The sequence below is a fragment of the Chelon labrosus genome (assembly GCF_963514085.1).
Source record: "Chelon labrosus genome assembly, chromosome: 6".
NCBI classification, from domain to species: Eukaryota; Metazoa; Chordata; class Actinopteri; order Mugiliformes; family Mugilidae; genus Chelon; species Chelon labrosus.
The window spans coordinates 11,029,244-11,055,002 of record NC_140342.1 but is presented as its reverse complement, the minus strand read 5'-3'; the positions used below and the strand labels follow the sequence as shown (position 1 = coordinate 11,055,002).

General features: G+C 44.9%; 1 protein-coding gene across 5 annotated transcripts; it reads right to left on the bottom strand.

The window, feature by feature from the left end:
* Positions 1–275: 275 nt before the first annotated feature.
* Positions 276–25,759, bottom strand: LOC311489484 (ephrin type-A receptor 4-A-like). 5 transcript variants are annotated; one of them, XM_084546588.1, is made up of 19 exons: positions 25,435–25,759; positions 24,715–24,782; positions 22,369–22,566; positions 21,959–22,069; positions 21,204–21,558; positions 12,878–13,033; positions 11,715–12,242; positions 9,684–9,808; positions 9,390–9,549; positions 9,169–9,280; positions 8,380–8,438; positions 8,062–8,175; positions 7,798–7,983; positions 7,649–7,710; positions 7,092–7,301; positions 6,615–6,791; positions 3,785–3,987; positions 3,403–3,588; positions 276–1,759 (listed from the first exon to the last, which is right to left on the bottom strand). In XM_084546588.1, exons 1-19 carry the CDS (start codon positions 25,589–25,591, stop codon positions 1,642–1,644), a joined length of 3,285 nt encoding a protein of 1,094 aa, XP_084402714.1. In that variant the 5' UTR covers positions 25,592–25,759; the 3' UTR covers positions 276–1,641. The 5 variants fall into 5 exon arrangements, with proteins under 5 accessions (XP_084402714.1, XP_084402715.1, XP_084402712.1 ...); XM_084546589.1 differs by having other exon boundaries at positions 3,800–3,987; XM_084546586.1 differs by having other exon boundaries at positions 8,062–8,438.

Genomic DNA, 25,759 nt, shown 5'->3' with positions numbered 1-25,759 from the left:
ATCTGCCTCATTAACCACCATCAGCATTTTGTTTGCGCCGTGTGATTTGGATGTATTGAGATGGAAGCGGGGGATCGTGTGGGTGAGTGATTGTGTGTGTGTGCGCGCTCACTTGTTGTGTGCACGCAGGAAACTCTCATTAGGCTGGAAAAACATTGACATTTTTGCCAGAAACCAGATCATATCTTCCCTTCCTTTATATATCAAAGGCTTCCTCCAATCAACTCCCTGGGGTCTGTGTGTGTGTATAATATTTAAATTTATATACCGTGTGTGGTAGTGTAGTGGGAGACAGATGTTTGCTGATTCGACAAGTTTGCTCTGCAAACTCAGCCTAATTTAGCTGACAAAAAAAACATGATGCCACACAGACGCTCATGGTGACAGCCCACTCTTAATTTCCTCTCCTTTTAATTCAAGTTCCTTCTCCTCCAAGTTTTTTCTTCCCTCCCACTCTTTCTCCGTCTCCACCTCTTTCTCACTGTGTGTCTGTTCTCCCTTTTGCACACACTCGAGCCCAGCGCTGTGTGATTACACCAGCAGCCTCTCAACTGGGTGCTCTTCTGGAGTTGTTTTCCTTGTTACAGACACCTCTGAGTAAGTCTCAACTTTCACAGAGGACACTTTCTTCTGGCTAACTTGGATATGATGACCATAAAGCATCTCAGGCGTCGTGGGATACCCTAGATAGTGTAACATATAGCGTACCTTAAACACATTACGGCGCAAAACTCGTGTTCAAACAAAATTAAAACCTATATACATGGATGGGTTTGGCATTTATTGCAATGCAATATGGCACTCGTTACAATATCTCCTCAGTGTTTCTATTTTACAATGTACAAACTAGATTTAAAAAAAAAAGGACCATAAATAAACAAAAATGCTTCATGTCGCTAATTCTTAGCATCAAACAAGAGACGTATACACACGCACCAATGGACGACATTCTAGTCTAAAAGTCTAATTCAACAGAAACATAGTTTGTTCAGTTCGAAATAAAAAAAAAAAGGAAAAATTAAAACACAAGTAAATCAATCAGTTTGTTAGCGCGATCCTTCAGTATGAAACTAGTAAGAGCTTGTAATGGTACATTCTGTCAGGCTCCTCCCACTCTCTCTTTAACTTTGCATATTAAGATTCAAAGACAGCTGACATCTTAACAAGGGAGTTGGACGCATTCACACATGCAGGCGCGCGCGCACACACACACACACACACACGAGCAAACACAAAACACGTTTTATTCAAGTCGAGCACAAAGCAGCAGAAGAGAAAAAAAAATAAAAGTTGGAAGCCATTCTGCTTATGCACATGTCAGCCTTCACAAAACAGATAAGAAAACAAGGCGGAATGGAACCGGGTAAGCGGATGAGGCGCCACTCTAAGCTCTCGGGGTAGCTTTACGCTATCTGCGGCCTCGTCCAGATCATGGTTTATAGAAAACTCCACACGATGGAAGTTCACAAAAGTGCTGCTTCTCTCTCTTCTCCTTCCTTCTTCTTCTCCTCCTCCTCCTCCTCACATTGTATTTTTTTTATATTACTCCATTCCTTGTAGTTCCACTGGTGAAAAGTCCCTCTAAAGTGCACAGATGAGGTAAATGAAATTCTCAAAACAGGTTTGTATCCGTTCGCCGGCTCAGACCGGAACCATAGAGTGTTGCATGTGTTGCATCTGAGACAGCATTTCCTGCTGCACACTGGCAATTAGTATGTCCTGATGTGACGGCGTGATTATTCCAAGTCTGTCCATCTCCCTGCGGGCGCACAGACAAGAGACGTACGTTCAGACACACATAGGAGCAACGTGCAGCATTTAAAGGAAGAGGTCAGCTGTTGTTTTCTTGTTAACATCACCAAATCCATGAACACTGGCAGACACCGTCATCTAGGAGGACTTACTATTTGGGGTTCAGTAGCTGCTAACAGTGCCTAGCAATTAGACTACAGCCATATAATCAAGATGTTTGTGTCGCCTAATATACTTCATGCTATTACAGCACTTGAAGATCAAAGCAACAAAGCAGCAGAAACAAGAAATTGCCTCTTTGAGGATGCTCAGTGACTCAGAAATGCAGCTGGAGCCTTGATTTAAGCCTCACAAGAATAGTTCTAATATGCCTGAATGGTACATAGGGTTAAATTTACTTGCAGGAGAATTGTTGATATGAATAAAAAGTTTCCTTTAAATGAAGGAATGTTTCATTACTCCTTTAACATATATTGTGATACTGTATGTCAGAACCGTCAGTGTTATTGTCGACAAGTGAAACCAGAGGTTGACAGACTGAGACGTTCAGACCTTCCATTAACAATCGTCCTGGGAAATCCCATTCAAGTGACCTTCTTAAGGTACGAGTGTGAACAAACCCAGGACACGTTGAGAACGGATGTGAGAGATCTGAGCTCTGACCACATTTGGAGGTGGCCTGGGTCACATTAGCCCACACCACTTTGGCAGTGTGAACACACGGTGCGCCCTGAGTCACATCAGAGACCGCCTACTCGGCAGGGGTGTGTTTTTGCGTCAGCTGAGGTTTGCCTCATTCGTCTCAAAGTCAGCAACACACACAGCTATGATAAATGATCGACTGAAAAGGAGAAAGCACCGTCTGTTCATCAGTAATGAGAGGCTTATAAAGTATTTTGACCTTAATCAAATCTAAGCAAGGGTTAATAAACGAGTAGGTATTTATTATGAGTACACTGTGTGTGATTCTGTCATTAAATAATGTATCAGCGTGTTGTTAATTATTGATGCAATCATGCTGATGTCTAAGGAGCTTTGTGGAGTTAAGTGTATTCCCTCAATCATCACCGGTGCCCTTATTTATCTTTATTATGGGAGATTGCGGTGCGTGTGGAAGCTTCCAAGCGCCGAGTTATAATCTGACGTCAGGGCGAAGATCAGTAAATAATATCTTAACGTGTGTGCCCATGTCAAAAAACAGAGGTGTTTGTGGTTCTGAAACAGCGATAGAGATCTATCAAAGATAGATAGATAGATAGATAGTAGCTGTTAACATACTGTACAGCACCCCAAATGGTGTTGCTGTTTATTTACATGCAGAGCACAAAACTGAGATGTGAACACAGGCACTTTAAGACCTGGGGCACTTGCGATCAGTCTGCCCGGGTCGGATGTTTATGCAAGGTCAGGAAAGGTTGGAAATCTATAACAACAGACATGCCGGATGCAACAGAACTGTCATTTTGAGAAGTCAGCTTTTTTTCATCTTAAACATTAGAGCGCTTCTGTTGCTTGTTTTGACTCAAGGCTGAATGCTGAGTAAAAGAGCGACTCCGTTTGTGCCATTTCTGTCTTTGCATTCAGAAATTTGTTGAGTCAGTGCCAGCGTGTCCCTCGCTTCACTGTGTCTTCACACGAAGGTACACTTACTGGTGTGTGAGCGCCAGGAGACTGTCAAGGCTGGTGTAACCCGCTGCTGCCAGGGTGTCCCTGTACCTCTCCAGCCCGATGGACTGCAGCCACTCACACACCGACCACTCTGGCACGCACACCTCTGGCAGGACTGACACACACACCTCTGAAGCCACCCCTGACTCCAACATTGTGCCTGTGGGTCTGAGAGATGTAGAAAGAGACAGTAGGTTGGCGGTTGCAAGGTACTAAAATAGGAGTGTGAATTCATAATTGACGGAGAACCGTGCGTGTAAGCCTAATAATGAAAAATGTAGGCGTGAGAGTTAGCACAGTGAGGCTACGTGCAGCAACTCATCTACTTGTCCTCTCGTATGTTGAGATTCATGGCTGTGCTTACATGTACATTATGTACCTGTCCCCTCCTGTCCGCCGCAGAGTGCCAGGGTTGCGGATGAGTTTGTCCAACATGTTGAGTATCTGGCTGAAGGTGGGTCTGTCTGCTCGCTCTCTCTCCCAACAGTCCAGCATGAGCTGGTGCAGCACCACGGGGCAGTCCATGGGTGCAGGCAGTCGGTAGCCCTCTTCTATCGCTTTAATTACCTGAAGAAAGGACACAAGTGAAGGCTTTCATTTATGGTAAGACTTTCACCTATGGGTTGAGGGGAGGGGCCTCTGTGGATCATCCCACAGATACTTGATCAGTCTGGGATCTAGGGAATTTGGAAGCCAGGTCAACACCTTGTGTTAGTTTTCATGTTTTTGTGTTAAACAGTTTTTGTGTGTGTGCCTGTGCATCCTGCTGGGGATCGTTGCTGCCATCAAGGTGTGTCATTGCTATGGGGTGGGGGTGTCTGGTCTGGTCTAGGTGGGCGGTACATGTCTAAGTAACATCCGCATGAATGCCAGGTCCAAACGTTTCCCAGCAGAACACTGAATTGTCAAAAGATGGTCAGTGTTATGTTAAACAGTTTGGTTATAGCAATAACTGAACAATGCAGTGTCAGCAGAGAGTATTTATTAGTGTTGTAGGGTACCAGAGTTCTGTGCATGAACGACATGTTAAGTAACATCTATATGTTGAGAAGGCGCTCTGCTGTTGCCAGACACCTCAGACTCTCTGAAGGCATACAACAACCTATTCAACCTCAGGTAAACGGCTGGGTTATATAATCATGAGCTTATAAATAGAAGTCGTATCGGTCCGTGGGTAATGTGTGTTCTCACTGCACAAGAATTGCTTCGGGGAGCGGCTGCAGGAGAGCTGAGACCACCCTCCTTCATGGGGAAACACACCAAGTTTAGCAGCAACAAACTAGGTGTGAAAATACCATCATAATAGTGATGATCAGACTGCAAGCTCAGATCTTTTTTTTTAATATATCAAATTGTATCCAGATGGTTTTTTTAGCAAGTCTAGCAAACCACATTTGAAGTGATCTCAAATGCGACTCCAATCAGATTTCTACCGAAGCGTCAGGACCTTCACATCAGAAAATGTCTTTTGCTTTACTTGACGTACATCGACTATGTTAAATCCAGAGTGACAGAAACCATGCTGCTACAGTCAGGACGCTATGGAGGACAACACAGAGAACAAAATTCCCTAGATAAGACGCCAAAATAAATTGCTGGGAATCTACCAGAAGAAGACGATTTAAAGCCGCACCACCAGCGTAGGTACGTAGTTTATGACACCAACATCTTATTTAGAGCGACGCATGCAGATAAGTTGGTGAAGTCTGGAAACACAAATCAAATCTGATCACTCACAAACAAGAGTGCTGACTATCTGTCCTCAGGACCCGATCTGAGAAACACATCTGACTTGGCAGCAGTCTGAATATAGTTTATGGTTCATCCTCTGAGAACCAGGAATGTCTGTAACAGTGCAAATATGCATACTCCACTGCAGTGCACGGTAGTTATTGTGACGGTGCACTGTCTTCACATTTAGTTCATGAATAAATCAGTGTACTTCACGGTTTGCACAGTCATGTAATGATGATCCACCGAAGGTCATCAATCAAACTGTTACTGCCAATTAAACTTCATGAAAACAAAGCACAAACATTCCCCAAAGATTTATTACTTTCTTGTTGTTTTCCAAGATCTTCTCAGAGTTGTCTCGCCATCGACTGCAATTGATTTTAATTTTCTGCAGCTGCGAGCAGTTCCGCTGTATCCCATGTGCATCATGTACCTATAACGTCCAGCTGCAGCGCACTCAGAAGTCCAGGAGATTTGCTAAAGTTTAATATGGAAATAATACACGGCCTCAGGATGTAATCTGTCATGGCTGAGTAGTTACACAGAAAAAAAGGTTTAAAGGCATTTCACTTATTTATGGTTGTAAGACAAGTCCTTACTCCAGTATCTTACTGAAATTCGTGCACCAAAAAAGGAGAGCAGCGCTGCTTGTACGCCTTTAAAAAGGAAGGTTATCGGGCTGGTTCTTTGACTAGATCGAACTGAACAAGCTTCGATAGACTGATTTGCTGTGGAACATCAATTTTTCTGTCAGATCTCAGTAACTGTTCAGCGAAAACAGATGCCATCACGCTCAAGTTTATGAGGCTTGCGGGCTCGGCTGAGCAGCAAATTCACCAAAGTCTTGATATTTATATTCATTAAAATGCCCTGTGATCTGTGAATTAATCCTTGGCTTGTTGCCCTCCCTACCAGGGACTGCAAAGCAAAATTTACAACTTTCAAACAGTGCAGAGGTCAAAGACACTCGTCAGAACGAAGTACACAGAGAACTGTTTATTTTCCTCCAGAAGTCTCCTCTTAAAACATGATAAGGAAGTTCTGCCTCTTTCATTAATTTCTCTATTTAAATGGAGTTTATTTAAAAAGTTTCATTTGCCTTTCTCACAAAGTCACAACACACAACCCACTGAGTGTTGTGTGTTGTGTGTTGTTAATGGAAATTTCTAATTAATGGTAATACTTGTGATCGTTAAAAGAGGTCTATTAACGGTGGCAACTTGATGGGCTCATTGTGTCTTTTCAATCCCGTGTTTTATTTTGATATTTACTGTCCATCTTTCCTTTCAGGATGGCGCTTCATTACACATCCAGTTGCACAGGCAGCTTTTATGTTTGAAAAGAAAATAGGGCTTTAGTCATTAGTCTGACACTGTAAATAAAACGTTATATTTCAAGAAGCAGGTCATTCTTTTGTCCGTGAGGCATCTCACAGGTTGGGCGATATAAAAATGACTCACGTCCTGGTTGTTCATGTCCCAGTAGGGTCTCTCTCCGTATGAAACCACCTCCCACATGACGATGCCGTAGCTCCACACATCACTGGCCGTGGAGAACTTCCTGTAGGCTATAGCTTCTGGAGCAGTCCATCTGATGGGGATCTTCCCTCCGGGGGAAAGATAGGTCCCAGTGGCCTCCTAAAACAGCAGTAAACATCAGCCTGGTTCATTGAATAATGGAGTTTTTTTTTTAGTTATATCTTTTATTGATTCACTGGTTCATTTATCCAGTTGAAGAAAAAAACTGCACATCTGAAGATCTGTCCAATTCTACAATACATCTGTTTTCAGTTAGTCACAGATCTTTGGCAGCCTTTAAATATAGATGTGTGAACTAAAGATGTGACAGCCTGTAAATATTGAATGCAAGCGATAAAGAATTTGCAATATTTTATGTAGGTGCTCACATCCACTTTTGAGCATCTCTTCCTTTCTTACCCTTGTAGTGTAGGCGGCCTCTGGGTCGTCCTCCAGGACTCGGCTCAGGCCAAAGTCAGACACCTTGCACACCAGGTTGCTGTTGACCAGGATGTTTCGAGCTGCCAGGTCTCTGTGAACGTAGCTCATGTCTGACAGGTACTTCATACCGGAGGCGATGCCGCGCAGCATGCCGACCAGCTGGATCACTGTGAACTGGCCGTCGTGTTTCTGATAGACGAAGGGACAGGTCAACATCCTACAGGTGGCTACACATGCACGGATGATTTGGTACTTTCTGGAAAATACTGCTCAAAACCAGTCTGGGTGCCAGATAGACAGAAGATAATACAGTGATGTAGTCATGGGAGCGGCGTGGAGTTGAATTTGTTTCCAACTAAGTTTCTTTCAGTGGTTGAAGAACTATTCAAATGCATCTAAGAGTTTTTTTTTTTCCAGTATCGGTTGACTCACACCCCATAACGAGTCTGGTAACATGGAATTTAGATTACATAAGAACAGAGTCCGGATATATTTGTTTCATAATAAACAATGACAGCACAATAAAATGCACGTACCCGAAGGAATGCATCCAGGGATCCATTTTCCATGTACTCTGTGATTATCATCAGTGGCTTACCTAAACAAATAAGAAGTTTTCAATATGATGCCAAATCCCACCTTGCACATTAAGTTATGTAACCCAAACATTATATATCCTGCTCACATCTCGTGACGACACCCTCCAGCCTGATGATGTTGGGGTGGTCGAACTGTCCCATGATGGAGGCCTCGGACAGGAAGTCCCTCCTCTGTTTGTCAGAGTACCCCGCCTTCAAACTCTTGATGGCCACGTAGATCTCCCTCTTCCCCTGCACGCGCAGCCGACCGCTGCACACCTCCCCAAACTCTCCTGCACGCATAGGGCAAACAGCACCGTCAGCGCCAAGTAAGCATGAGTGTGTGGGTTTTTGTGTGTGTTCGAACGCACCCATGCCAATAACCTTCTCGATGTGAATGCTGCTAACGTCAATCTCTTTGGCAAACTCGTGGATCGCCTGATCTGGGTCCTCGTAGGTGAACGGGTCCACGTAGATTTTGACTCCTGCCACGGAAGAGAAGCGAGTGAGGAGAGGGGACGAGGGAGGAGAAGCACGAATGCAGAGGAGTGTGAGAAATATGAGTTGTGTAACCGCATATGTTATGTAAATGCCTTCGGCTGTATGTGTAAAAGATATGTGCAGGTTGATCTGAGAGAAAAGAAGCAAAAGAGCATCCATCTGCCTCTCTGTGCGTGCGTGTGCAGTACCTGGATTAAGATGCTTCTCCTCCTCTGAGTCCTGCTTAGTCTTGCTGTACTTGCTCCTCCTGATGAGAAAAAATAATGATATTCAACAAACAGACACAGAAGACAAGCGAGAGCCTTCATGTTTTCACCTGCCGTTATTACAGTGATATTATACAATTAAGAGAACCGACAAAGGGCCGTATATGTCACTCTGTTTTTAACTTTGTGTGTTTCTTTTCCAGTAGGGCAGTGCCTCCATTTGGTTTTTAAGGATTTGCCGCAATAGAAAGCGGTGACAATGAGAACAGAGAGCGACGGGCTGCAGGAAAGCACAGAACCGCCAGATGAAAGCGTTTATGGGAGAGAGGGAGGAGGGGCGACGCCTCAGGTAGCGCAAGATAAAAGGTGTTTTCCATTAAACAAAGAAACTGTCAAAAACACCTTTGTGGCTGAGCAGGTGTGTGCGTGAATGTGTGTGTTTGTGGGCACCTGCGCGCGCTCGCGGGTGCGCACGGCAGCGGAAGCTGACACACAAGCTGTGCTGCTGAAGAGACAGTAATGACAAGTCAGGGACAAAGGGATTATCACTGTCTCCACGCTAATCCCCTTTAAAAGCTCCAGGTAGCACACACATTATTATTTAGCCACACAATAGCAGGGGAGCTGTGTGTGCTGTTTGTGTGCATTGTGGCAGTTTGTTAAATAGCATAAGGACGTCAGTGATGGGAGACTTTAAACTAACGAGTCTATAGGTGTGTAGTCCATTATACTTGTGTGCGTAAGTGTGTGTGTGTGTGTGTGTGTATATACCTGCGACTAATGATGAAGACAGCTGCAGATATCAGCAGTAAAATTCCAACCCCGCTGACAGACAGCAGCAGGAAGGCAGAGTTAACTCCTTCTCCTATCAGAGGGAAGGGATCTAAATAAGAAAGGACACAGTTGTCACAAACCAAAACCTGATGACTCGTTCATAAAAAATTTTATACATTCTCTAAAACTTCCTGAACATCACTGCAGTCATCGAGTACCTGAATTGGTGGAGAATTCAAACGGAGCACTGAACTCTCCGTATCCGGCGGCCGTGCGAGCGCGCACATGAAACACGTAAACAGTGAGGGGGCTGAGGCCCGTGACATCGACGCTCCGGGAGAAGGTCCTGATTATGCGGTAGGACCTCTCTCTCTGATCCTGATGGGACACAACAAAAAGAGGGGTCTGTTATTCGATGCCCGGCCGCACATTTATCTCCGCCATCGGTGAAATGAGGACATATTGACATTCCAGACGGCTGCTGGAGCAGCATTAACCTGCGGGCTGCTCACCTTTTCATAGAACTTGACCTCGTATTCCAGGATGACCCCGTTGGGTCGATCCGGCTGTTGCCACGACAACGACAAACTGTGCCTGGTGAAATCGGTGGCTTGGATGGATGACACCGGAGAGGGAGCTAAGAGAGAGAGAGAGAGAGACAGATGATGAGCGATAGAAGAGTGACAATACTGTATACACCAATCAGCCATAACATTAAAACCACTAGAGAAGTGAATACCATTGACCGTCTTGTAACAATACAATGTTCTGCTGGGAAACTTCTGGACCTGGCATTCGTCGATTTATGTTACTTAAACATATACCTGGGAGAGACACCCCCACCCCATAGCAATGACACTCCACCAGTAGGATGCAGCCTGACACAGGCACACACACACATAAACGGTTTAGGAACAACTAAAAAAAACATGAAGAACAGCACAAGGTGTTGACCTGGCCTCCAAATTCACTAGATCCCAAACTGATCAAGTATCTGTGGGATGCAGTGGAACTAGCCTGATCCACAGAGGCCCCTCCCCTCAAGCCATAGGACCCACTAACAACATCCTGTTGCCAGACACCACAGGACACCCTCAGAAGGACCATGTCCATTCTCTGTTTTGGAGGCACAGGGGAGACCTACACAATATTAGGAAGGTGGTCATAATGTTATGCATGATCGGTGTATAGACGCATTTACTGGATACTCTGTGATGCCGGTAAAGATGGTGACAGCTTCACAGCTCTGGCTCAGAGTGTACTGCTTGTATGTCAACAATCCTGTTGACCCGGTGCACCTGAGAACTGACCTACATCTCATTCCTTCCTATTCCCCAGAGACGAGCCTCATTCTCTACTCTCTCTCTCTCTCCTTACATCCCTTCATCTCCCCTCCCTTTGTGGCTGTTCATATGATATCTGGCCATATGGTAGCGCAGGTTGGACTCGACACATCGCAGGCACGCTCTCGTGCTGTGCACACACAGCTAAGTTATTTCCCCGGGGCACCTGGAGCTAAGCAGGTGTGCCGGTTTCTAAAATGCCACCATAAAGACTTAAAGCAATGACAGCTGAGAGAGAAAAAGGAGCACGCAGCGAAAACTAATGGAGAGCATGTGCGAGGAACGCCACACACCAGCTGACACCTTCACAAGTAAAATGAAACACTTCATAAAATGTGGGTGCTTTTTCAAATACTTCTGTGGTTCAGCCCGGAGACAAGAAAAATCCCACTCAGCCGGACCATTGCTGTAAAGTGTCAACAATAAGCTGTTCAGTTATTCTGAGTGTACTTCTTTATCCTATCTACTTTCTCTGCAACCAGTTCAGTCTATTTGTATTTAAGTCAATGATTTACTCTTATCAGAGCGCTTTCTGACATCTTCACGAGAACACCCCTGTGATTAATTCAGTTGTTAGGTGTAGGAGGACAGAGTAATAACTATGGCAGCTATGACAGCCATAGTAAGACTTTCCAGTTGAGAGAAAGAGCAAGATGTGTGTCTTGTATCCGTGTTTTCCACCAGTAACCTCCAGTCAATGATGGATGTGTTCTGGCGTGATTGTTAACATTAGTTTCTTCCCCTACAATAATTTTATAAAAGCGAAACAAATGCACATGTTAATGCAGTTCATGTCAGTTCATTTTTCTCCATCAGATGTACTTGAGAAACTTTCCAGTTCTCGTGTGAAACTTGTCTGGATTTTGGAAGCACACACATAAAAAAACATTAAAATGTTTGGAAGGGATTGCAGCAAATAGCATGCATCCCAAATACATTAACTTCAAGCTGTTTTTCCGCATTATGTGGACACTACCGTCATCAAGCACATTTATATCTACACACACAGCTTGTGCACATCATGCTTCTACAGTTTTTGGACATTACTCATGGGGCCTTGGTTCCCTGCGGGCCCCGTGCACTGAGCAGCAGTTTGTATTTTGCTGACCCACTTACGGACAACACCTACGTACCATATAAGCAGATTCTGCCTTACTGCTACAGTCAACAATCTAGCGACCGCACACAAACACTTCTCACCAGCTTGGTTGGTGGTGACGCTGACGGACACGCTCTGCGCTGCCCCTGCGCCACTGGCCTGGGAGACCCCGTTGCGCGCGTGGACGATGAAGGTGTAGTGAGTGTGGGCCCTGAGCTCGCTCACCACCACCCGGGTGGCTTTCAGGGCGGACTGGCCGGGAGAGAAGAGCACATCTGAGCCGCAGGGCAAGCAAAGCTGAGAGCTGGAGATGGAGCTGGAGCTAAGCCGAGGGTAGTCTCCAGGCCTGCTCTGGAAGACACCTCTGCCCAGCTGGGCTTCAGGTCCCACAATCCCCTGGTCTGACTGCATCCCCAGGCCACTCTGCTGAGCCTCAGGTTGGGAGATGTTGCGATTCCTTGAGAGCGCTCTGCCGCCAGTCTGGCTGTGGCTCCCGGTTTGACATATGAGACACTCCACGGTGTAGCTGGTGTCACTTCTTCCTCCCAGCCGGCGAGGGGGGGCCCACTCCAAGACGACCGAGGTCTCATTCACCACAGAGATGAGCTGCTGTGGGGCTGATGGTGGCTCTGAGGAAGAGGAGGGGAAATTTGAGTGTGAGCAGATATGACATATACTGCACGTGGAAATATGCAAAGTATGTGTAGTGGTGGTGGTGGTGGTGGTGGTGGTGGGTGCGGGGGGTTTCTGGCACTACTTGAAATGTAGACATCTGGCATTTGACTGAAATCCTACGGCTTCGAGATGTTTTTGATGGGTTGGATGTTTTCTTCTGTGGCGTTTATGTTGTGTGTGTGTGTGAGTGTGTTTATTTGTGCGTGTTTTCATTTTTCCCAGGCCGAGGAAGCCATGTGCTGTATATAGGCATAATTAAGTTTAACACAAACCAAGGTCTCCAAGTCTGTCACACAGAACTTACTCACAAGTCTGAGAGGGAGAGAGAGTGGGGACGTTTATTCACGTCTCAATGTCTTTAGTTATCACTCCCAGACAGGATGTAGATGGTGGCTTAGTCATAAGTAATGGGATGGTGAAACAGGGGTTGCATTCAGACACAGTTGTGACTGCCTCTGTTTGCTAGAGATAGAGAGTTCGGGAAACAATGTCTGTGCTTTTTGGTTTTATTTGTGAAAAATGCATACACTCATTGTCCGCGTTTTCCCCCTCTGGCTTATCTTACAACCATTTGCATGTGTGTTCTTACGGGTGCAGGCCATGGAGGGAGGGTCGGCGTCTGCACGGTAGAATCCAGAGTGGCAGTCGCAGGCAGTTGCCCCGTCTCTGAGTGAGTGGCTATGTGGGGGACACTTAGCGCATCCTGCATCTGAAGACTTGGACTTATAGAAACCAGCAGAACAGGCTGCAGAGAGTGAGGGAACAAAAAAAAAAAAAAACACACTTAATACACCTGCATCAAAAATGAATGCAGGTACAATATATCAACATGTATCAACATGTTTCTTTGAACACTCATTTAAAGGTGGTATGTGCATTTTTTTGACCACTAGTAGTAATAAAGAGCAATGTTTAGCTTGCAAGCGTGCAGGACAAATATGCACTCACGTGGCACTTTATTAGGTACACTAGTAAAAACAAATGCATTATAACAGTCCTGCACTAAATCTTATCTTCATGAAGGTTATAGCATTTGTTTAAAATAACTGAGAGAGCTGTTGATTCAACTGTGTTTTCATTCTGCAGACTGTAGTTTGTTGTAATACTTTTGAATTGTATTGTGTTGCACCAACACATGTTTCTATTATTTTGACAAGCCCATTTTAGTCAGTGAGTTAAGCTAAATAACAGAAATAATCATAAAGGGGGTATAGTGCAGGACTGTTATATTAGAAAGCATTTGATACACATGAAATAATGACATTTATTCACAGAAAAAACTTCTGAGGCATTCTGAAGCAATTGATTAATCATTTTAAAGACAGCAGGTTTCTAGGCTTCTTTGTCTTCTGTAATATTTAACTGAATCCGACAGAAGAGGCCCAGACAATGTGCACAATCACACATGTGACAAAGTGAAGGTTTCTGTTTTTATGTCATCTCACAGGACGCCAATGAGTGCTGGTCTGCAAATTATTAAAAACAACTACATTCAACACATCTGTTAGTGCCCAGTGATACACATATCTTGTTATTCTGATGTGAAACAAGCAAGATATCTTCAAAAAAGCATCAATGATTAACCATCTTGTAGCATTAAAGTTCACCCTGCTGCAGGCTGAAAGCAGCGCAGCCAACACCACAGGTCAGCCAGGCCCTGACACTTGATACAGATTTCATTGTCTCATGCATTAACAGCTCACAAAGCCTGAATACAAATATTAATCCACGCTTTTTTTTTTTTTTCCCTTTTCTTTTTTTTTTCTTTGGGCAGCTTTCAGATCCAAAGACAAACAACTGTCAAGAAAAATGTCGAGAGAGATATAGATATTGTACGGGGGGGAGGGGCACTTTGACTTCTTTTATCTCCAACTTTGATGAGCAGAGAAAGAAACACCTAAAAGAACACTTACTGATCAGCTCCCACTCACACACAGAGAGACCAGAAACACTAGAACTGAATACATCAAAACTCCAACGTGTGGGCAGCCCACACAAATATAATTGACATTTAAATATATGAAAGCGGAGAAACAGAGAAAGAGAGAGTGTGAGAGAGAGAGAGAGAGACAGTGTGCGAGTGGAGGGAGAGGCATCTTCTCTCTGTATACCGAGGAGTTCAAGCATTGACAGAGCAACAATACAATAAATGAGTGCATAATTATACTGCTTGACATACACTGGTGAAGCGAAAGAGACGGCAGAGCGTGGCTGGTTAGAGCAATTTCTTTTCTCTCTTTAATTTCAGGAGGAAATCCTTCATTTGTTTTCAGTGCAATCATTTTTCAACACCTTCTTTTTCATCATCACACCCTATTCAGCCTCCTTCCTCAATCCCACCGTCTTCCCCCAGCTCTCTCCATTTTTTTTTCCCCCAGCCCTTTCATATTTCCAAGGGAGATGAAGACATCCCAGTGGGAGTGGATAGGAATGTGGGAATGATGTGTGTGTGTGTGTGTGTGTGTGCGTGTAAGTGTGTCAGTATGCTTTATGACACTCTCATCAGTAGATGAGAGGGAGGAAGTCTCCTCTGTAATCTACTCAGACCAACCATCCTGCCCCATCTGCATGAGCCTCCACAGATTTGCTCTTTCACACACTCATTTGCCCTCCCTTTCACATTTCACAACCTCCCTCCTTTGCTCCCATTGCGCTTCCTCCTCGACCTCCACTTATCTGTCTCTGAAAACTCTGCCGCTCCAGCAGTATCTCCGTACACCCCTCTCCTCTCCAAGTGTCAAGGCACGAGGAAGCTTTGAAGGCTGGCTTTATAGCTCCGTATTGATACCAGCTGAAACCAGACCTCACACAAACACACACAGCTGTGCAAGCCGAAACCTGTGAATTCATTCATAACGCGTATACAGCTGATAAGCGTGGCTCTCATGCGGTGCCTGACTCGAGATATTGTGTCGGCTGATATAATCGAAGGCAAGATAAAAACAATAAAAAGGCTGTAGTGCACATTCCTTTGTTTTCAATTAGCCGCGCAGGTAGGTTAGCCACGGGTGGGAAAGACGGGGAATTAAACAGAGTAAAGTGTTTGACCTGCTGAGGAATTTGAGGTTGATTACAGGGCTCAAGAAGACTCTGCCAGGGGGGGTAGCACACTGCCTTTGTCTCTGTCCCATCCAATCCTCTATGAGAATGAAAGAGGATGAGAAAGAAAGGAGCTAGTATTTGAAGCCATAAACTTCCTTCAGCACCCTCTCATGTCTCTATTCTCTCTCTTCTCTGTAGCCTTTTGTGTCTTCTTTAGCGCTGGTTTGGACAGGGACTGGGGGGCGGGTGAGTGCTGGTGACCTGGAATAAGAGCTCATGAGGGCGTCATTAACCCGACATTAACCCTACGCTACCGAGGGCCGCGCGAGAGCCAGAGCTCGGCCGGTAAAGTGGGAGGAATACAGACGCATGCTGATAAGATACGGTGAAATGGAGAATAGATGTGTGCATTTACATTCTGCCCGTTAGACAGGGCAATAATTACTGTAATCAGCTGTTTGGCTGCTGGAGACGAGTAAGAGAAAGTGACAGAGAGTGTAAAGGATGGGGAAGGTTGACTGGGAGAGAGAGAGAGAGAGAGAGGAAAAAGACTGACAAGGAGCGAGAGATAAAGAGGTGAAGAGAAAAAGACGAAGCGAGGAGGAGGAGGAGGGAGAGACACAGAGGGGAAGGTGCCCTCTGATTACTATCAGCTTTGTCTGCATTTGCATATGCATTCTTCTGCTACCTAAAATGCAAATGCAGCTCATTGCAAATCTAACTAAGAGCCTTGTCGGCACACTGTATGCATGCATGTGTGGGGGTGTGTGTGTTTATCCTCCTTGAACCCGTGTTATCTGTCATCATCCCTTGTTCCTTCCCAGCAGAGGGGTGGAGATGGAGGAAGTACCCCCGACTGCTCCAGTCTGACACCTGTCTGCGTGATGGATGGAGGGAGGGACAGATTGACGGATGGACGGACGGCCCGATAGACTGTGACACGAGAAGGAGGGACACTATTAATCACAGGGGTCGTGCCCTCTTTAATTAAAGCCCGCGTAAATGCTGGATGAGATAAGATGCGATCCTTATCTTTTCCTACTGTACGTCTTCACTGAAGTCATCGGCTGCCTCCCCCCCCCCCCCAAAATCACCCTGACATTCCTGTGGAGCTCGGTTTGCCTCATACTTCACAGTGGCACCTTTAGAATTTAAAACCATAGGAAAGAAGAAGTCAGAGGAAGCCGCGGCTTTAAGTTTGACTGAATTTAAATGGTGGTAGAAGAGAAGGTTGAAGGGAGACGTGTGTGGATGTGTGTGTGTGCCTGCCCAAAGCCAACAGCGCGAACATTAGCATGTGAAAGGGGCTCTACAACAATAACCCCCCCCCCCCTCCCTATCAGGCATAGCCACCATCACAACCACCAGCAGCAGAAGCAGCAGCAGCAGCAGCAGCACCCCCACCCCTGACTGTGGATCAGGGAGAAGAGTTAGAGAAGAGAAAGGATGGATAATGAGAGCGAGGGAGAGAGCGGGGCTTGTTCCGATGCCAGAGAGCTGCAGACAGACAGCCCGGTGGTGCTGGCAAAGCTCCTCTACGTTAAGGACAACCTGGGAGAGGGAGACAATGGCGCACACATACTTCGATTGTGACGGAGGTATGCAAACCATCCCCCCACCCCCCAACCTGAGTTTGGCTCACTCCAGATGATCGCCTGTGCCATTCCAGTGTCTTTGCTTCCCGTGCTCGTTCACACACACACACACACACGCACACTGAATCAGCAGTCCAACATGTCCAGAGTCCAGAAATGCGATGCAATAATTAGAGGGACTGAATGCAGCGATTACGCACTCGTTCTATCATCCGCTCGCTCTTCTTTCTTTCTGTCATCTCTCTTTCAGTCTGGCTGCCTCACTCTTCTCCCTCTTTCTGTCCAATCGCTTTCTGCTGTTGACGAGACACTGCAGGTGCGTTGGAGAGACGCACAAGCATGAAATCTCTCTGGACGCGGGGAACACAGAGGCACGCACACACACACACACACATTCAAACACGCTGAAACGCACAGAGACATTCCAAGCCTCCCAGGCAGCGAGCAGGATCGGGGCGAATCAGAAAGGGGAGGCCGGCGGGGAGAAAAGTGAAACAAAAAGCAGAAGGCTCCGCTTTCATTCCGCCTCTCCTTTCTCTCTGTTGTTTCTCTCTTGTCTCTCCTTTCTCGTTTCCGATCCTCCCAGACGGATCGCAGCTGTCAAACTTTTGACGTCTTCATCTACCTCGGTCATGACCCTGCACTCTGAAGCCCAACACACTCTCTGTGTATATATATGTGTGTGTGTGTGTGTGTGTGTGTGTGTAGCTGTCAGTCAGAGTTTTTGACGTCTTCATCAGGCTCAGTCATGACCTCGGTCTTAACCAGGGGTTTAGAAAAGAGGGGGAGTTCCCTCTCTCTTGTGTTTCTCTACTGGTCCCCTTTGCACCCGATGACGGACCCCCAGCGGGGGAGGGGCAGCTCTGTATTGATGCCTTCTGCTGTCAGTGGCCTTCTTTCATCCCCCTTCTCGCCCCATTCAACGCCTAATCCCTTCTTCCTCTCCAGAGCTTCTCCCCTCATCCTCTCCATCCTCATTACGGTGTCAACACTGAAAATGAACTTTTCACATTTAACTAAGGGCCACTCTTTTTTCCATTTCAGTTCGTTTTCTGCGATTGTTAAAGTACAAAGATAAAAGTGCCTCTGCCAATTAAATTAACTCCAGCAAGAATGTTTTTAAGCTACATATCTAAACGATTCACAGCCCTGAACTACTGAACTTCTACTATTATGTCTCATATCAGGCATTTGTCTGAGTCAGAGGAAGGTAAGATTGGCTAAATATCAAGAAAGGAAAACTGGAGAAACAGCTACACTGTCTACATTTAAATTGTAAGAGGATGCCTATCATCACCCTAAAAGCTCACAAATGAAGCGTATTTTCCAAAACATTAAACTATCACTTTCATGCATATTTCCAATTCATCACGTTCACTGCTCAGTCTGCAATCAGTTGTATCTCAGTCCAAGAGTTTCCGTCTTTGTCTGTCTTGTTGACTGAGTGAACGCACGCGAGTCCAGAGAATCCAGAAACCCCCTGACCTCCGTGACGCGGGTTCCTCTCAAATCTATATCTCTTCTCCCTCCGTCCCACTCCGCCCTCGCTTTCACTGCAAACGTTGATCTTAAAACGGGAGAAGTGTTGAGCTTTAATACTGCAGGGTCAGAGCTTTTCGCTGAGCTGCGTTCGGGATTCGTCCAGACGTTGATGGATTTCCACGGAGGCAGCTGCGCCCGGCCAACAACCTGACAGGCAGTGAGACGGAGACGAGAGCCTCAGATAGATAGATGGCACTTCACATCTGCTGGAGGTTCAACGGAGTCAAGGGTCTCTCCTAAATCTAGTTGAGGAGGAACATCTTTCAGGCCTCAGGGACCACCCCGCAGTCCTCCTCCTCTTTTCAGGAGGAACAAATGGGGTAAGTCGGGTGAAGGTTTTAGAGAACATTTGTCACAGGGAGAGTTTTGGCTTCCGTTCTTGGTATTCCATAGAAAAAAAAAGTGTTATTCTCTCTTTATCGCCAACTGGCACGTACTGCATCCCTCTCTTTATGTCCATCTATCTGTCTTTCTCTCTCAGTGTCTCCTCTCTTCTCTTTGAATTATGAGTCTGTTTGTTATACAATTAGCCTGCTGGGATAGGCTTCATAAATAAAACTGAGGGAGCAGATCAGTGAGTTGTTCTCCCCTGCCTCTCTATTGGTCTCCATCCATCTGTATATGTGTGCGTCTGGGTGAACATGTTGTGTGTCTGTTGCGTGCATGCGACTGAATAGGGGGGAGTCGAGCCATGTTGTAAAAGTGTCTCCACCCAGTCTGTTGTCCCCCGATCACCCCACTTTGCAGCACAAACACGCAGATTTAGTAGTCTTCACTATCACAACAAACAGCCTCGTCCAATGTCCACGTCATCCGTGCCACATGTATGTTGGGGAGAGGTGTGAACAGCTTGCATATTTGTTACCGTAAAGTTCAGACCAAATTTGTAGTGTAAGTGAGATAGAAAGACATTTTTGTCCAGATGGCTGTGGCTGTGTCAGAGAACCTCACACTGAGACCCGTGAGCTTTGACTGATACTCAAGATGTAAATGAATCTCTGTTTACAGATTGCAAAAGCTCAACAACCAAACCTGATACAAACAGATGAGGTTCGGATACAATCTGACCGACACAGGCAGACCCCGTACACAGGTTTAACCCCTACCACTGTGTTGGTCTGAGCAGGGTATTAGAATGAGCAGCTCTTTAGCTTAGCCAAACTCAAACTATGGTTCTCAACAGCCACAATCCACATTTATAACTCACTGGCTACCAAGGTACGCCGATCAGGCATAACATTATGACCTCCTAATATTGTGAAGGTCTCCCTTGTGCCTCCAAAACAGTTGTGACTCATCAGAGAATGGGCCTTTGGGTCCTATGGGTTGAGGGGAGGGGCCTCTGTGGATCAGGCTTGTTCCAGTGCATCCCACAGATATTTGGTCAGTCTGAGATGCAAGGAATTTGGAGGCTACGGCCATCGAGAAGTGTCATTGCTATGGGGTGGGGGTGCCTGCTCTCGTCTAGGTGGGTGGTACATGTCTAAGTAACATCCACATGAATGCCAGGTTCAAAAGTTTCCCAGCAGAACATTGTATTGTCACAAGTTCTCCATGTTATGCCTGATCGGTGTATGTCTCATCTGTGGAATTTGAAGTGTAAATCATTCATTTTCTTCTTGAGTGGGCACAGAGCCTTCCTGTAGTGTTCTTGTCACTATAGGCACAAACAGTTTGAGGGAGGTCCCCTGAGAACTACATACTTTGAAGGCTTTTTTTCTGGGTACAATCTCATGACTGATAGGAATGCTGAAGTGAATAATAACCGACTGGCAGTTGGTATAGCAACGTCTCTTAGTTATGCACAAGATACAAAATCATGGCAGTATAGACTCGATTGAACCTTCACTAAACCATCCCATATCTCTGTGTTTGTTTTGTGTCAGTAAGTCACAGGTTCTTCTTGTGTGAAAGTTCTAAGAACTATGATCTTTGTACTCAGTTCCTGCAGTGCAGACACACAGAAAAGGTGTACTTCCTCTGCCAACTATAGGAATTATGAAAAGCTGTTCAAAAGGGGCCTTGTGAGGTTGTCAAGAAATATGGGAAATTGCTAATAGTATTATACAAGATGTTATTTTGTTCGCTTTAAAGGTGCTGGTAAACAGACTCTTGTTACCTTTGATTTGATTGAGCCATTCAAGCTGTTTTTCATCTTTATGCTAACAGTCTCTTTTTTTTCAAGCTTATATTTAACAGGTATTCATGAAAGTAGTCCTAGTTTTCTTATTTAACTCTTATACATGAGGCAAGAAAGTGAAGTGAAGAATTCAAAAATATTGAACTGTTTCCTCATCGTGTCTGAGTAGGTACGATTATCAGAAAATTCTAATCTGCCATCAAAACCAAATTCAGTGGGATTGGCATTTCTAGCATAATGATATATTGTAAAATATTTAATTGGGACTACATGAAACTACGGTGTTTACCAGCTGGGTGTGTCTTAAACACAGGATTTCTGAACATATTCCTTTAAAGTGTCCACTGAATACTTGAGCAGGTTTTAGCAGCAATTACTATACAAACCATATCTCAATGTTTTCCATCATTAGTGTGTGGCCCATTAGGACGAGGTTGTCAAGAAATATGTGAAATAGAAGTGCTAATGATTGTTATACACAGAGACATGGGACTTCCAAGTGGCGACACAAGGGAAGCTTATTTCTGGAGTCTAGGAAGGATGAGTCAGACCACACAACAAAATTATAGCGAAGTAACTCTGTTTGCATTACTTACGTTTACATGCACCGCTCTTCTCTTCATATCCTGGGTAGCAGAGACATCCACCAATAGGAACTAACCATTCTCCATCCGCGCCGCAGTACATTTTAGGTTCCTCTCTTTCTTCCGATTGGTTGACGCAGGATCCCCTGACCTCCACTAAGGAGGACGTGTCTGCCCCGGTGACGGTGTCGGGAAAGGTCGCCAGGTTGCGAATGGTGAGTGGGCAGGTTTTGTAGAAAACTCTGACAGAAACCAAAGCGATGCACGCGCCGACGTCCTGAAAGGCCAGGTAGAAGCCCTTCCTGGTTGTGACTTTTACATCTCGCACCTCAGTGTTCAGTTTCATGATGCGGTCTCCCACATCCACCTGAATTGAAGGAGAATGGAGTCACATTAATGAAATGTGCAGTAAACTGTGTCAGCCCTTGTTAATTCAAAGTGGGACGTTGCTGTTGGAGCACACTGTAGCTGATCTTCACATTTTCAGCCTCTCATTCAGAGGAACATTTATTGATTGCAGAGGTAAAACAAGCTTTAATGCCTGCAACACTGAAATCAGGAGTAATTTTAGCCAGGGCTGGGCAAAAGCAGCCTGCCAACAATTCTTGGACAGCGAAACAGACATCCAAGATAAAAGTGCTTGTAAAACAAATAAAAAAATTACAGCTAAGTGCCACGGGGTTTGATTTTCTGGATAGGAGCAAATTAAAGTGAGTGGAGGAAGGAAGATAAAGAACTGAAAGCCTGACTCAGTCGTTTGGTGTTACCTGGGTGAAGCTCTCGTCTGCAGCCACGGTGTCCACCTTAATGAAGCTGCTCTCTTTGATGTAGCTCTCTCTGTCTTCGTTTGACTCGTGGTAGTACAAATTGAATGTCTCCTACAGGACAAAGGGGGAGTTTACAAAGAGGGGGAGACCGAGGCGTCTATTTATCATCATCATGAGCGCTCATCTTTTCTCTTAATATGATAATGAGGCTTGTGCCTGAATAACCAACAGCTGCACCTAATAATAAAGGTCCATTAGCAGTAGCCTGTCCATTAACTAATTATCACGTTAACACATTAAAAGAGTCACATCTTTCACAGAAATCTTTGTTGCTAAAGGTTTTTAATGTTCTCAGATCGTACAGCGATCGATATGTCCTGCCAGGACCTCCTAAGAATATCCTAATGTACCTTGCAGGTGCCGGTGACGCCCGGCAGGCTGTTACAGTCTCTCAGGGTGAACTTGACTTCGACGTAGACCCGCTGAGCGCCAGACCGAGGGATCCAGTCTGTCCTCAGCCAGTTGTTTTGATTGGGTTCCAGGACGTTGCACACCTGGTACGTTCTGATGGGGATGTTCTTCTCGTCCATGATGCTCACCTCCTCCCACTTCAGGCAGACACATTTGCGTTACTACACAAGCCTCACAACTAATTTTGCATACTGACAGGAAGCTGCTTTGTGATACATCCAATAAATATTCAGAGTGGATTCCTACTTTTTTTTTTTAATGCCAACAACGTAAAACTTTCAATGTGTTGATGTTCAATCAAAGTTATCATTAATCAGTGCACATTAATTGCCCAAATGATCAAGAGTCATTTACAAAAAAGTTTAAAAAAGTTTAGTTTTCATCCATAAAATCTTCCACGTATGACTCTTTTTGACCTTGCATTTAAAAGATTGCTGACATTCAGTTTTTTGATGAGATGCAGATGAATTGCCCTCAAGCACTTGAATGCGCCAACAAAGAAGAATCTTCCACAGTGTTCGTGCTAGCAGCTGTAGGTAATTATAGAATTTTGACAAAACTAAAAGAGATTAAACAATCTCTGTGAGAAGAACGTCAAGGTTTGAAAGCGGCAGAACATAAACTTTAACTCTTTACCATTGAAATACACTTGTGGTGACTACAAAACACGCTAACCGTGAAAAGCATCTTGTTTTTCTGTCGACTTGAAGAACTTTTTGTCTTCGTAAATGCAGATAAACAGGATCAAGCGCATTTCAGACGCTTGGGTGCATTGTCTAATTCCCCGTGGCCATCTGCAACCACGCAGGCTAGCGTTCAGTAATGCATTAATATTCTGCAGTGGACAGTGGTTCAGATTTGTTGCGACTCCAAGGTTTTTCACAGGCGCATTTCCATACGAGCGAAGCAGGCTCAACCTTCACTGCGCCATCCATCTCAATGGAGCCGATTATTTGCCTTGTACTGCGACCCTTCGAATGACCGCTGAGCCTCCCAACTCTAAATTGGCTTTTTATTGCCACTGAATAATAATCTGCTCTCTCCTACTTGTGAGAGCTGTATACACACTAAATGCACCGTGTCCAGAGGGGGGTGAAAGAGAGGGAAAGTAGGAGAATGACAGAATGTGTGTGCGTTTGGGGAAAAGTGGATGTGTGTGTCCCGAGACTGATCGATATGTCATTAGAGTCGATCTAACTGTCCCATATAAGTGTTTTACAGCTATACAGATACATTAATACTGATGTATATGTTGGCAAATCTTCCAAAAGAAATAGCAGTGAAGTAAAAATGTTAGTTTTCATATATTTCTTTGACATTTTTCATAATTCACTTTTTTCTGAAGTAATTAATACTCATTAATAGTCATTTAAATTATATAAAATCTTGCAATCTTGTAGCTCACATTTGAGAATAACTGTTCATGCTAAACTATTGACAGAGGTTTAATAATCTCTGCTGCAACTGTGCACTGATTTATGTACAGTATGTGTGCAATAAGAGTGCATGCATGAGCAAGAGCATGTGCACGTCTTTGTGCATTGTGTATATTGAGGAAGACAGCTGTATAAAAGCTGAAATGGGGTATGATGCCTTCTTGTCTAGTCTCCTTTGGAGTTTTTGTGAGCGCATAGAAACACAGCTGTCGGGGAGAGAAGCTCTGCCCTTGCCCCAACCATACAGAAATGGAGTTTTGCATGTATATGTGTGTGTAGCTAAGGGAAGAGGAAGGTGGGGGGTGGTGGGGGGTTGCCTGTAATCAAAAGCTCAGTGCGTGCAGACCAGGACCCCGTCAATCAAGCAGCATGTGAGAGAACGAGAGCACGGCGACTGGAGAAATAAAGAGTCAAGTTCACCAATAACTCTTAAACCAACAAAGAGCAGAAGAGACGCACAGAAGAAAGATGATGTAGAAATGTAGACGATGGCACTGTGTACTGTGATAAAATGCATAAAAATCTGATGAAATATAAAGCGCATATCTCCAAGATCCACTCTGGCAATTGGTAGTAAAAAATCCCCCCCCAAAAAAAAGAAAAAAAGAAAAAGACACCCACCACCAAGCTGGTTTATACCTTCACTTGTGCCAAACGCAACGCCAGCAATCTCATATTAGCACTTAGTCTTGGTGAACAACAGCGCGTTTCAAAATCTGTGGGATGATTATTTACAGTTTCCAGACCAAGTGTGTGTGTATGTGAGAGTGTGTGTTTTTCCAAAGAGAGAACAGGTTGTAAACAGTCTATCTGTAAAAAAATAAAAAAGAAGAAGCAGCTCCCACTCACCCCTCCCTCTGAAGGACTCGCTGCCCATTTCAGCTCTCCTGGCACTGTCCTGGTATCCAGCAGGGTCACTATAATTGCACATATAGACAAGGAAGTGGTTTAAGGGCAAACAGCCTAAGAGTGCTTGAAGAAAGTTCGAAAGCAATAAAAATGAAGTTGGAAGGCTACAACACACCACAAGGTAAATAAGTGAACATTAAGACTGGGATAATTATGTAAATATCAGGACTTGATTTGGTAGTTTTAGTAATATCTCTCCTCTCAATCACATAGCCTCAGATCTGTCTATATACTGTATTATATAAATATATTATTCCTGTATTGATTTAAGTGTATCCAGGTTTATTCATGGAAAGCAACAAATCGAAAGTAGGCCTATGAATTTCAAGGCTCAACTGAATAAAACAATAAAACGTACACTGGGATCTGCAGTGATTGTGTGGACGCATCCAAAAACAAAACGATTTGTGTGACAGCAGCAATTAGAGAAAGCATGCAGCTCAACTTCTTCATGGCACAAGTGCTCGACATAACAGGACAAATATAAACAACTGAGAAATGTCCCTGCAAAATTTAATAATAAAAAAGCTACTTTTTTGCTGTTTATTATTCATGCAAAATCGCCCCGCTCCTCACGATCCTAGTACGCGCCTGGAGCGCACGCATCGTCTCTCCCAGCGTGCCAGTGCGGAAGACCCGACGATTCCCCTCAGCACTCACCTTCGTTTGGTGGATAAATCCTCGTCCTCGAACCGGAGACCAGTGTTACTATCCATGCGGACGCCGAAAGTAATCGCCATAGGTTTGCAGCCATGTGTGCCGCGTGGAGGCGTGTGCGGTCCCCGTTGGATCTGCGCGCTGGCCGAAGCGGCTCCATCCCGGTGGGAAAAGTGTGTGTGAATGAATCCGAGTGTGAAAGCGAGTTGGATGCAGCAGCGGGTACTGGGGCGGTCTCCTACACTCAGACGCTTCCTTCAGTGGCAACTCAAATGACATGAGCCAAATGACACACAGCACTGTGGCCCATATGGCTAGTTTTGTTGAT

Excerpts from the sequence above, each read along its gene's own strand:
- LOC311489484 (XM_084546585.1), bottom strand. The coding sequence starts at position 25,591 with ATGGAGCCGCTTCGGCCAGCGCGCAGATCCAACGGGGACCGCACACGC. Across the intron at positions 8,439-9,168 it reads GTCTTCATCATTAGTCGCAG|GAGGAGCAAGTACAGCAAGA; the intron begins GTATATACACAC and ends TTTTCTCATCAG. Across the intron at positions 1,760-3,402 it reads CTCCTGGCGCTCACACACCA|GGAGATGGACAGACTTGGAA; the intron begins GTAAGTGTACCT and ends GTGCGCCCGCAG.